This window comes from Dunckerocampus dactyliophorus, chromosome 19 (assembly GCF_027744805.1).
Source record: "Dunckerocampus dactyliophorus isolate RoL2022-P2 chromosome 19, RoL_Ddac_1.1, whole genome shotgun sequence".
NCBI classification, from domain to species: Eukaryota; Metazoa; Chordata; class Actinopteri; order Syngnathiformes; family Syngnathidae; genus Dunckerocampus; species Dunckerocampus dactyliophorus.
Window position 1 is genome coordinate 3,685,266 of NC_072837.1, and position 13,967 is coordinate 3,699,232.

At 38.8% G+C, this 13,967-nt stretch overlaps 1 protein-coding gene and 1 long non-coding RNA gene across 2 annotated transcripts; one reads left to right on the forward strand and one right to left on the reverse strand.

Annotated features, from left to right (window-relative positions):
- Nucleotides 1-2,113: 2,113 nt before the first annotated feature.
- Nucleotides 2,114-12,858, reverse strand: LOC129172145 (uncharacterized). Its single transcript, XR_008566926.1, has 3 exons — nucleotides 12,784-12,858; nucleotides 3,733-3,849; nucleotides 2,114-3,622 (listed from the first exon to the last, which is right to left on the reverse strand). It is a non-coding gene; the product is annotated as an uncharacterized LOC129172145 (long non-coding RNA).
- LOC129172144 (pro-opiomelanocortin-like) lies at nucleotides 6,000-11,362 on the forward strand. Its single transcript, XM_054761591.1, has 3 exons — nucleotides 6,000-6,212; nucleotides 10,174-10,310; nucleotides 10,477-11,362. The coding sequence occupies exons 2-3, from the start codon at nucleotides 10,200-10,202 to the stop codon at nucleotides 11,143-11,145; spliced, it is 780 nt and encodes a 259-aa protein (XP_054617566.1). The 5' UTR covers nucleotides 6,000-6,212; nucleotides 10,174-10,199; the 3' UTR covers nucleotides 11,146-11,362.
- Nucleotides 12,859-13,967: the final 1,109 nt, after the last annotated feature.

Below are 13,967 nucleotides of genomic sequence, written 5' to 3' on the forward strand. Positions count from 1 at the left end.
GCCATGACAACTATCATCATTACCTAACATCCTCATCCTAAATAGATGGAGTCTGAGGGTCACCCATTGGAGGGATGATTTAGCACATGAGACAAATTGGCGTCTCCTCAAAAAGGTTAACATAGCACATACACGACGCCCAAGAAAAACAACATTATATTTTCAAAGCCTCACTGTGGTATTTTCTATAAGTCTATGAGTAATCACTCTGTCAGGCATTTTAAACATGTTGTGTAAGCACCAATAGACAGATCATTGAATAATAACACTAGAAAACCTTGGTGCACACTGCTTCAATACAGACATTATATGACCTTTGAACGCTGAGGAAATTCATTTCCAGGGGTTGGAAATTGCAGCCATTCTGTTTGGAAACGTGTCAATCCGACCTTTAACCTCGGCCATTGTATTGTATGCTGCTTGTATTCAGAAGTAGAAAAAAAATTAAGTATTTGCAGAGCTGAAATGCCAAAGAATCATCACAGAAGGGTATCAACTCAAAAATATTTAGCTTTGCAAGTACAGTAATTGTCATTTATCGCAGTTAATCAATTCCATACCCGACCGTGATCCGTGAATTTTCGCAAAGTAAGATTCTTCTGTATAAATGGAATATTTTCAGTTTTGGTATAGAAAACATGTTTACAATCTTTTAAATACAGTTTTTAACATTATTAGACTGGATGTGTGAAGGACAGGAAGTGATTTCAGCGGTTCAGAGTTGAGTTTTAACTTATCTTGGGTTACAGTAGCCCGTGTTATTATTATGATTATTATTATATTATTGTGCCTGTTGTGAGATCATTTAAATCTGGAATACAAGCCTGTAGTTCCGGAGATGAAGTAAATGGTAAATGGTCATTCCCTTGTACAGCGCTTTCCCACCTCCAAGGCATTCAAAGCACTTTGACACTGTCAGCACATTTACCTACTGATGACGCAGCAACAGGGGCAACTTTATCTTGCCCAAGGACACTTTGACATGATCACGGAGGACCAAACCCACAACCTTCGGGTTGGGAGACGACCACTCTACCACCTGAGCCATGCCGCCACAAGTCTCACAGAACCATTACTGACCAATGACTACAGTACACTCACAATCTGACAATGTCTTCTTAATGATTTGTAATTGTGTTTGTATTTTAGTTAATTTAATGCTTGAAAATGCTTAATTTGGGCAAAAAAGGAAAATTAGCTTAAATATACAGATATATGAATTAATGTATGTTTGAAAGTGAAGCCGTGAAATTGGAACCATGACGTGGCCAGGGTCGACTGTTTTTGTGGTCAAATTTTGGCTTTGGCACAAAATTGTACATTTATTCTCGTAACTTTGTGGCTTTTGTCATGTAACATTTGTCTAGTAACATTACAATTGCTTACAACGTGTACCGAACAATTTGAATTATATTCCCGTAATATTACCAAGCATGCAAACGCAAGCCAAGGCAAAAATTTTGCATGTTAACCGAAAAACAAACTCGGGCGGACATTAACCGAGGTACCACTGGAGTGATCTACTCAATTTCAATGTCACTTGACCAGGCTCTGCAAACTCTTCAGTCTGATTTTTTTTTTTTTAATTTAATCCAAAACACTCGTTAAACTGAAATTGATATTAAATCCAGACTAATCAAAATACATGATTGTCACAAAACAACTTTGAAACTTTGATTTAAATAAGAGTAAAATATCTCCTGTTGATGGGACTCCTTTAGAATGCATAACTACATTTTTGCCAAGATTTAGTTTTTTAAAAGCTGTGGTCTTAAACTTTTAATCAGCAGATGAACAGCTCATTTCAGTTTAATAGTTGTTTGCAATAAACTGTTTTGCTTACTCAAAACCTTTTTTGTCTCACTCTTCTTTTTGCATTTTGGACCCCTACTTAGAACTTCCTTTGGATCCAACAGTTCAGAATGTAAGTTCTTGCAATTTTTCTAATTGGTCTTAAAATTTTGATCAGGAGTATGTATCTTTGTGGTGATACTCGAAAAATTTGACAACCATTGCCTTAGAAAAGGAGTGTCCAAAGTGCAGCCCGCGACTTGTTCTATATTTGGCCTGCAGCACAAAGTAGAAAGAAAATTCAAGGGCAAAAATAGGGCAAAAAGGCACAACGTATAGACGAAACACTGTAATGTTCACTCTAATAATATATATATATATATATATATATATATATATATATTTCAGTTCCACCCCTTGACTTCAGTTACGGCGTAGCAGCGGGAAACATCTGCCTCTTATTAGCGGTTATGGTGCTATTTAATCCAGCTGGTTGCGTTTTCTCACGTTTGTTGTTTGTGTGCGTTAATTCTTGACAGCTCTGTATACGACCAGATTGTTTATTCCTTCCCATTTCCTGATATTACCTGGTATTCTATACACAGGTCTGTCATCTTTTACTGTATGTTCGCTCCTCAGTTCAGTTTACACTTCATCTCGCTCCCTCGTGGCTTAGCGCTATTAGGGGTCACGCCCAAGCCTCGTTAGTTTCTCAGTCTTTTTTCTCATCATTTGAAAACTTTATTCTCAGTCTTTTTTCGTGTAACATTACAACTTTATTCTCATAAAATTTAGATTTTTGTCCCATAATATTCAAACTTTATACACAACATTATTCTTTAAAACTACAATTTTATTCTTATGATATTAAGACTCCCTTTTCATAACATTAGGACTTGGTTCTCGTAACATTTGACTTTTTTTATTGCAAAAAAATGTAGTTAAGGCTTTAGTTTCTTCAACAGCTTTAAAGGTTTCGTAATATTATGACTTTATTCTTCTAACATTACGTCTTTTTTAGTGTAATTCTTAATATAATGACTTTTTGTCGAACAAATACAGTGCAACTTTACTCCAGTAAAATCCCAAATAATCTCATATTATTAAACTTTAGACTCGCAACATTAGCTTTTGACTCTTTTTTTTCTTCCCCTTAACAACTTCATTATCAGATCTTCATGACATTGTCCTTGTAGCGCCCACTGCTTGTTGAAAAGAATGCTATGTGCTTTCTTGTTAAGTCTCCAAAAGTGTCCCATAAGACCAGAAAAAGTTGCGAAGTTTGTCGCTAGTCTGAATATTAGTCGCTAAATTGGCAACACGGATCCCTCCTGTAGCGTCGTCTCAATCTTTGGCAGACCAGGTGCGTTGAGGTATGTTGAAAAGCAGAGTTACAATGCCATCTCCTGTATGGAGCTGACCCGACAAGCTCCATTCACAGACAGTCCCATTATGATGTGTTTATGAGTCAGTGGCGGCCCAATAAACAAATGTATGGGAAACACTGTCAGAATCATTATTAGTATTGGGCTACTTAGAAAGAGGCCTACAGTATCTTGTTATGCTGCAAAAAGGATTATTGAAGGAAATTACGGGGGTTGCGTCATATAAAAGAATTACATATTCCATTCAGGCGTCACACAAGAATAATGTACACTGACTGAACCTTTCAAAAACCCACCCTCTTCAAAGTGTGTGTGTGTGTGTGTGTGTGTGTGTGTGTGTGTGTGTGTGTGTGTGTGTGTGTGTGTGCGATTACACCTTCTGCAGGCTGCAGTCGTCATAGCGTCCAAAGAATGAGTCAGGTCCTTCGGTGCTGATGAAGTTTCCACTTGGGGATGAGCACCCAAGATTAAAAACAACAAAAACATCCAATCAATTTACACACCTGACATGTGCCAGGAAGAAAATGACCTTTAGGGGACTGAGAGGAAGGATTACCAAGTGGTTAGGTTGCATGTGCCATCCAGTCGCCACAGGTGAGTATGAAAAGGGTGATGTCAATGAGCGACAGCTGCGCACGTCCTGTCGCTCCGCCCAACTCAAGAACCCCGGGATCTGAACAGTAAACACAAAAGGAGTGATTAAAACAAGGGAAAAGCAATACAAATAACCAAACTATAAAATGACCCAAAATACCAACCAGTGTCAACGCAGAGCGTGACAGAGTGTGCGGTTTGCAGAGCTTTCACACTAAGCGGTGATTCCCAACCACCGTGATGCGGCACATTAGTGTTCCGAGAGATTTTATCCGGTGTCCCACGGGACATGAAAAAGATTTACGCCAAATAACGTATCTATGTTCATCTATCTATGCAAGCAACATGTAGCGAATGACAGTGGCAGAACAATGCAATGCTCTTCCACTAGATGGCAGCGGGTACATAATGAACCTGTGTATCCACCATTCATACATTTTAGTTTGATTGTGTGACATGAGATTTTTCTAAAATGCTCGCCTTGGCCCAATAAATGTTTGGAAACTCTGCAGTACAGAACATACGCTAGTAAGGACTCTTTGCAACTGGTTCAAGATTGCACCTTTTCAACCAGTGTATATAAGAACACTAGCAAATGTTACCAATAGTGGTTTTAAAGGACAGACTGAACAAAAATGTCTATATTTTTCACAAAAACTGCATAAAAATTGTCAGGCATGTAAATTGGGGGCAAATGACGCCGTATGGGGGGTAAAAGTTAGAACAAATATTGTTAAAAAATTAAGGGGGGCGCAAAAGTGATTTTTTTTTTCCATGGGGCGTTAGCAGGTAAACTTTGCCAAATCACTATCATTACCAGGATTAATGTGCGTGCATTACATGGAGTGTGGCTTACGTGCACGAAGCTGGGTTACAATGCATGAAGCATGTTAAAAAGTTTTCGCCCTCTAGGCAGCCGCATAACGCTGCAAATGGTCCTTTTTAATTGGGCAGTTTTTATGACATTAGTAATTTCGGTCAATGCTGTCTGTTGGATTGGAATACAAAGGTTATTTTATATTCTATTTTTCCCAGCTTAGATTGAATAAAAAAACAGGGTCGTCCAAAGTGCAGCCGGGGGCCATTTGCGGCTAGCAGCTGTTTTTTTATTGGTCCGTGGCACATTTTAAAAATACAATTCATCAAGAAAAGCAAAAGAAAAGAAAAACACAGCAAAAATGGAAAAAAAACACAAAATTCACAAAAATAAAGTTGTTGAATCAAGTCACAATATTACCAAAAAAGGTCGTAATTTTACGAGAATAAAGTTGTAAAATTATGAGGGGGGAAAAAACTAAATTAATAATAAAATTGAATGACAAACAAACTAAAATGTAACTTTTAAAGAAAAAGTATGTTATTTTCTAAAGTCCTCATATTATTGAAGCAAACAAAAACAATAAACTTGCAATTCTGGGAAAATTAGGTTGTGAAAAACTTCTAATATTACCAGAATAAAGTCAAAATATTATGGGAATAAAGTCAGAACATTAGAAGAAAATGTAAATGTTGAAATATTTTGAAAAAAACAACAGTAAAAATGGAAAAACAAGCAAAATGTTCATACTAATAATAGACTTTTTCACCTATATCACAAAGCTGAGATGCAGGCTGTTTTTTCTTGAAATATATACAACTTCTCAGCATATCTACAAGGGTTGGTGTACAAAATGTAAAATATTAAGCTGCGGTCACCCCTGTTTGGACACCCCTGTTCTAAAATATGCTTTGAAAGCGCACACAGAGCAGAGAGGCAGCACTTCCATTGTATTTTCTCTTCCAGATTTGCCATTGTAACCCTGCTCCATGTCTTTGGTCTGTGTAGCATTCACATCCGAGCTCAAGTGAAGCGAACTGCACCAGAGTTCACTTGCTTGAGAGCCGGGTCTCCACCCGCTTGTTTGGTGCACACCAGGGTTCGGATGACCGCAGTCACACAGCAGAGAGCAAACGCACTGGCGTTGTTCACTTTTAACCAAACCCAACACGACAAGTGTGAACGTACCCTTGGGGTTGCAGCATCACAGTTGATGCTTTCAAAAAAGCTTTAAAAAGACTGGCAAAAGCTAAAGTCTAATCCTCCAGGGTGCTTCACCTGTTAGGAGACGTGGGCCCTATTGATTTAAAAAAAAAAAAAAAAAAAAAGGACGTGGGATGGACTTCTAGCACACGCACACACAAACACATACCACACAGAGTCAGTGATACATTCTTCCCCGCCCACAGCAAGTAGGAGATCCCTTACTTCCATCACACCCCGAGGCCTTGAGACTCCAAAGCTTCAAGAGTCTATAAAAAGAGCTTTTTTCCCAGAAGACTTGGCAGCAGACCTTCTGTGAGCGCTTCTCCTGTACAGCGCTTGAGAGGCAGAGCAGGCACCACACAATCTAAGCAGAAAGGGAGGAAAACAAGTAGGAACTGCAGAAAAGGTTTGAATAGAAGGTAAAGGAACTTGTTTGTGCATGATTACCAAGAACGAGAATGTATGCATGATGCCTGGCTGCTGCTTGACAGTGTTGCATGCATCACATGTCATTTTTTGGGACATCTACAGCCAAATTTGCCATCTGTTTCTGTTATTGCTGCAAATGTGCCTCACACATCGGACTTCGACCAAAAACCCCCGCCAAAAAAAACAAGACAAGGGGTCCGTAGAGGAGGCATGGAGCAGTTTGGTAAACGTAGATGACACGGGTGCATGGGAGCATGGAATTATTGAAAAAATGAGCAGAAAACATGCTGATTTAGCTGGTAATGACACAAGAAAGCAGCAAAAGGCTGTAAGAAGTTGCGTTAATAGATATTAATCAACAATTTGTTTTGTTTTTATAACCCCGATCTTATGAGAAAATGAATCTTTTGCATTATTCTAGCATAATCTAAAGCAACTACATTTTGAAATCACTGGATATGCATGTATTGCTAGAGTCTTTTCTTACATAAATGTCTATAAAAACAACCTTTTGTAGTACTTACTTCTAAAAGGACACCTATTTAGCATGTAAAAACTCAAAATAACTCATAATTTTGTTTAGAATCTGTGGGAGTCAATAGGATTTCAAAGGACACTGTATTATTAAATTGAACTACAGTTTAATCTCGAAGGCTGAATCACTGTTTGAATTAGTTATTTTTCCCATCGTGTATGTATGTATGTGTATATTACAACTTTATTGTCGTTACATTATTTTGTGGTGACGTTACCATTTTTAATAGGAATTTTAAAAAAGATATTGTACTATGAGAGCTTATTTGGTCATAATTTTACAAGTCTATTCCCGTGACGACTTCATTCTTGTAACATTACAACGTGTGCAACATTACAACTGTTAGTGCGCATATTTGTGCATATCGTCTTAACTACACATCCAGTCTCTATTGATCAAATGTAATAATGACAGTCTCTAATAATCAAATGTAATAATGACGGCTTATTGCTCAATTTACTTGTGTTGCAAATGCGCCTCTCAGCTGTCAGGCAAGAGTGAAATAAAAGACTTGTAGTGAAGGACGTACATTCTTGTGACATCACAATGTTGTTTTACTTTATTTGCATAGCATAACATAACATAACTACAACGTCGCATAACAACTTCATTCTTGTCATTTCAGTCTAAAAAAAAATTACAACTTTTTATCATTAGCGCTTTTTTTGTCCTAATTTGCAACTTTATTGTCATATAACTCATGCAGCATTTCGACAATCAGTTGATGAAAAATACTTGGACTGCAAATCAGCTCTTTTTTTTAAAATGTTTTTTGTCAAATTTAACGCCGAAAGTGATTAATGTTGCAAATGTGCTTCAGAACTGTCATTTTTTCCAACGCTATTAACTGTCACACAAGTGTAAAAAGAAGCTGACCCCTCTGAAATGTACAAAAAAAAACATAACACAACTTTTTTATTTAATTTTTTTACATTACGAGTCAATTCTTCTAACATTTACACTGTTTTTGGTAACATTAGGACTTTTTTTTTTCTTTTTTTAAATCAACAGAGGTGTGAACTCGAGTCACAATGTTGATGACAGTAGACACAACTTGACAATATCATCAAAGACTCGCAATTCAACTTGGACGTTGACACCATTGACTCGGGATCGACGGACTTTAGTCTGATGACTTGATGATTTTCAGTAAATGTGTTGAATAAAATGTGTCCCTGTTGGAAGAATTCCAGTAACGTGATCGTTATAATGTCATTTCCAGCGAGACAACATATTTTCCCTTTGAATATGCGTCATTGAACGCATCTATTACCGTCCAATCAGGTTTACGAACAAACAACGAATGTGTGGATTACATGAAAATTTTCCTGTCTCATCCAAACTGGTTTTATTTTATTTAAGATATAAAAGAATACAAAATGCATTCATTATATTTGTGACAATTAATAGACTGTTAAAATGGCATTTTATTTGGTAAACACTAAAAAGTGCTTCTGACTTTGAACTCGATTTAGGACTTAGGAGTCCAAATTTTCAAGCTTATGAATTTGGACTTGAGTCGACTTGTCTTGACTTAGATTTGCACCTCTCTACTTGAGGCTTGACTCGAGACTTGAGATTAAAAGACCTGAGACTCACGTGAAACTTGAAAAATGCTGACTTTCTCCCACCTCTGGACAAATACGACCTGCCAGACGTCTCTCATAATATTACAGCTTTTTTGTTCTAATTATAAAACAATTGTCATACACCGCATATGAAAAAAACTTACAAATTTTGGTTGATTTGATGATGGCTGTCACACAAGTGCGAAGGGAAGTTAGCGAAGGTAAAACATTAAACATAACAAGAGTCTGCGGAAAATTTAACAAGCACTGCCTTGAGAGGAAGTCTTCTTTATTTTGGCTTTACTGTTTCTCTGGCAAGAGTGGGGTCGTCATAAAAATGGGAACAAAAAGCACTACTATTCACCACAAAAATGTAACAATTTGTTACAACTTCAATGGCGCTGGGGTAAGAAAAACTGCTTTTTCTTGCTCCACCAATTAAAGCAGAGTAAATTCTTGCATTATGCATGAGAGCAGCTAATGTGTCGGTGGATGAATCAACGCACAAGTGAGGCTTCAAAGACTAGCAAATTGCACGCTTGAGATGTGGTTCGTGTCCAAGTAAATTGTCTCCACTTGAAATTGCATTGTAGCACTCTGGTTTTTGCCCACTAGGTCACTTGGAACATGCGTGTCAACATTGACTGCAGTAAAATCTGACATGTGGATCCAACCCCCTCCGCTCATGATGCGGAAAAACTGTTTTCTATTCTGTTAACCTGTTAGGTTGAGGGAATGGGAGAGGAATGTGCCGACATGATGGTGGACAAGGGAACAGTTGTTGCATGTCGATGGTTTTTATTTTCACCCAGCTGTTGTTTTGACAACATGCCTCGTTGACTAGGAAGCCTATTAAAGGGATAGTTTGGATTTTTTGACATGAAGTTGTATGACATCCCCATCAGCAGTGTACTGCAGCAACAGTGATCTTGTGACGCAAATGTATTACTCTTTTAAACGCATATTGTTTTGAGAAGCCAAACTCTTTACTTAAGGGCCCCAGCATATAAGCGGAACAACGGGGTGGGGGGTGGGGGGGGTGTTCACTGTTAGTGTAGTACACCGCTGATGGGGATGCCATACAACTTCATGTCAAAAAATCCCAGCTATCCCTTTAAGTTAGATGTCACATGTTCCCTCCATGTAATGACGGGGTAAGTTTGGAATAAGCACCAATTTAATATACAATTTATTTAGAATAACTGCGTCATTATGAAAATATAGAAATTTGCACTACTTGACTGGAACCACCAGAGCCACTGTTGATTCATTCTCAACTAGTTTGTATTACTTATTATTATTGTATTAGTACTCTGAGTATTTTCTTCCATCTAAAAGTAATAATAAAAATACAAAATAAACAATGAAAAATAATATCCAAAATAACGAATAATAAAATTTAATACAAAAAAATAAAAATTCACAACTAATATTACGGTACATTTATTGAAATTGGCCACCAATTGAAAGTCATTTTACAAATAAATGTAATTTACAATGCAGGTTCATTTTAAGTGCAACTATAGATGGCACGTCTATAGCTGATAATTTTCTAAATATTTTCTTATAACCATATTAGTACACAACTATTTCTGCTTTTTTAAAAATATATTTTATGTTTTTGTAATGTTGCTCACCCAAAAATTGTAACATGAACCGGTGGGGGCTTCTTAAGGGGCCACACACTTCATATAGAAGAAACAACATTCATCCCATGGGATGCTGTGTTTGCTATGGACACTGAACACCAGAAGGCAATAAAAGCTCATCTCCCAGCCAACCGGTAAAGAAAAAAAAGACCTGATGGACATCTTTTTCTTAAGTGGTACGTTTTGCTTTCCTTTTCAGCTGAGCAGCTGTGTACTAGGCTGACCATGGTGCTCCCATGTTGGTTGTCAGTGGCACTGATGGCGTGTATTTCCATCCCAGTGTTTGGGTCAGAGTGCTCCATCTGCAAAAACCTCAGCAACAACGAGAGAATACTGGTGAGTGCCTTCTCTGTCATTTTTTTGGCAAATCTTCCAGTATAATAAAGCCCCTTGTAAAGATGCACCCTGGTGAGTTTGGAAATATTCTAACCTCCAGCCCCAATAATAAAAATGCTTTGTGAAATCATCTCCCTCTGATGTCCCTGTCAATACGTCCATGCAGGATTGCATTGAGATCTGCAGATCCGCCAGCCAGACAGAGCGTCCCGATCTCAGCACTTTAGCCCTTAACATCAGCAAAGACAACGAGCTCTTACCCGGCCTGTCCCGGGACACAACCAAAGACAAGACGCCCGAGTCTAAGGCCAACAGCGACAGGCGGCGCTCTTATTTGATCGAACACTTCCGTTGGAGTAAACCCTCCCGGAACATGACGCAGGTAAGCAGGCCGGGCATTCAAAGCAACAGACGAAGCGCTTACTCAATGGAGCACTTTCGCTGGGGGAAACCGCCCGGGAACATGACGCCTGGACTAAAGCTGGGACCCCAAGGCTCCAAGAGGAGCCCCTACGCAATGGAGCATTTCCGATGGGGCAAACCCTCCGGCCGCAAACGCAGACCGGTTAAGATCTTTGCCTTCCCCGTGAAGGAGCCCTCATTGTCTTCGGAGGCTGTTTTCCTCCCTCAGGCGCGCAGGCATCTGAACAGTAAAGACGACATTTTCAACCGGAATCAGATCCAAGCCCTGCAAACAGAAACAGTGCTACCACTTCAAAGAGGGAGTCCGTCTGCTGCTACCAACATTAACGGCAATGAGGAGAAACCTCAGGGAGTGCTGGCCAACATCTTCAGGGACATTATTTTCAAAGATGTGCAGAGGATAGTAGGGTGAGGGTGGGAGTGGCAAGGGGAGGTTTAATAACCACTGCATGTTATTACCAATAACTAACTTTGTCATCAGCATGTTAAGGAGGGGTTGATTGCTGTAACCCTCCCGGCCTTGACTATATGCTTCTATTGTATTTCCATGTTGTATATGTTATTAATGAGCGAAAAGGTTCTTTCATGGCTGAATTTTGTAAATTACTAATATTAAAAAGTTTGTTTTTTTGCGGCAAACAAATCGCATTGCTGGTTTGTGTATGCAGGCTGACAAGGGCAAAAATCCACACGGAAATGATCCAAAGTCAAAATCACACAAACATCATAAAACAGATGCAACGGGAAAATGCTGCAATCACACGAACAATACAGAAGTTAGCCAGCCTACCAGAGGCGCCAGACCTGAGGAATACAGTGCAACCTATAAGTGAAAACCAAAACATATAAAAACTTACCTAATTGATTTTTCCCATAAGAAATTATGTAAATCCAATTAATCCATTCCAGACACCCAAAAATATTCACACAAAACACATTTTATAGAGAATAATATTAGTTTTGCACGCAGAAACACAAGTAATCTGTCACAATATCGCTGTTCGACTATTGCTGCCTTGCTATATCTCAGTTTTCCAGAAATAAATTAAATAATAAATGATTGCTGTTTCGTGGTAGACTATGGTCTATTATTAGTCAAAACATGTTGAAATACAAGTGATGTGTAGTATTCTGGTCACTAGGCCACATTGACACATTACCTTACATTACATTACATTACCTTAACACTGCATAAAGTCATGAAGTCAGGCATGGCATGTCCGACATGATGGAGTGAAAAGAAGTTCTCCTTCCATCCCGCATGGAAGTGGTAAGTTTTTGGCTTCTTAAGTTTTGAAGAAATACATTTGAGGCTAATTGGTTAGCTTCGTGGAAGTAGTAAGTTTCGGGCTTCTTAAGTTTAGATGAAATACATTTGAGGCTAACTGGTTAGCTTGCTAGCTAGCGGCCGTCTCAAATCCCAGCAGCATAAGAGTTGCAATGTGTTGTAAACAATGAACAATAGGAGTGTAAAGGTGACTGAAGGCATGTTATTTCTGTCTACAGGGCTCTAATAATGTTTTTAAAAATGTATTTATAAAGTCATAAACAGGTTTTCTATGCCAACTGCGAAGATATTCAATTTATTAACAGTGAATCCTATATCTCTGGAATCCATTTAATGCTGTCGCTATAAACCAGTGGCGGTACCACAAATGTTTTATTAGGGCGGCAAAGGTAAGACCATTACTCACATAGGGGTGGCAATAAGTTGATACCTTAATTCAATACCCGAAACTCCGCCACTGCTTTTGAACCGTCCATTAAAGGAATTAATAGTTGTGCCGAGGACATGTTTTCAATACAGTGTCTGAATTCTGCTCCCCACCATGGCGGGCAAACCCGCGCGGAGCATAATACGGAAGTGGATGCCGTTAGCACTCGTGTTTTAACTCTAGACTCTTTGGTTTACATGCCCACTCATGCTGCTACAGAGAGCTTCCAATATTAACAGATTTATGTGCCGAATCACAATTCAGAATTTATGTCAACGTGAACGTAGTGAAAGAAACTTGACCGGAACCGACCAAAGTAATCATGGAAAACTTACCTAGCTTGCAGTTCATGCAAGACGTGGTTTTATTGATAGCTCTTGCACACGGAAAGTTGTGTGCTGCAGTGAAATGTGTCCAAGCGGAAACGGCGGTTAGGCTGAACTAATGTTCTGCACCACAGAGCCGCTTTGGCAAAATTGTCCCCCAGCTATGAAGGTGGCCACTAGGACATGACTGACATGACTTACCTTTATTGAAGACTAGCAAACACGGATGAGAGAGTACAGGGAGAGGAAGGGACGGACGAGCCGCACGGGCGCTGTTTCATTCTAGTCCGTTACAAACCTAATTTTAAAAAGTGGACGGAATTAAAATTACAGCTATATACTTGCTCAATTTACCTTAATTGTACACTCCAGCAGCAGGTACAATCACCACTAACACGGCTCACTATCTGTTATGCGTCTCCGTTAAATCGTTCCCCCTGCAACCTGTGTTAACTTTGAACCCTTACAATCCTATTGTAACAAACACTACATTGTTACTTTTTTAATTCAATTGTGTTTCTCACCTTCTTTATCAAAGTTCTGGCACTCGTTTCTCAAAAATACACAATGCGCTTGAACGCCTCATCAGCGCACTGTGCACATTACTTATTGGGAGAAAGAAAGGCGACAGGCAACAGATTTGTTCATCGTTCAGTGTGCATTCTAAGAACAAATAAACCACACACACACACACACACACACACACATAATAAACATGATTAATTTACTGGCTGGAATCTGTGTCCCAGCTCTTAAAAACCACAATCTATTCTTCACACACACAGAGTCACCAATGCATGGATGCTGTTTGGACAACTTTGTGAGATGCGTTCTTTGGCCATACTATAACCGACATATTTATGGCAATACTTAGTCAAAAACCGAGTTTCCACTGTATCTGTTTTTAAGGACTTAAGAGGTAATATTTGTCAGCATTACAGAACAGACGATTTGTACGGCCAAGAGTTTAACAAAGACAAACAAAAATGTACTTTTTCATTCTTCCAACTTTCTTTACAGACTGGTATTCCTTCATGGTAGCCTGGCGGACTCCCAGTTTGTTCCATGAACGTGCACCATTAATTTCATGCAATCTTGTTTCTGTGTTTTCTCCATTTGCACCATTTTCCCATCGCATGTACTTTTTTTGTTCTTGGATCACTTCTGGGTTTGGATCGTTCGGATGTTGCTTT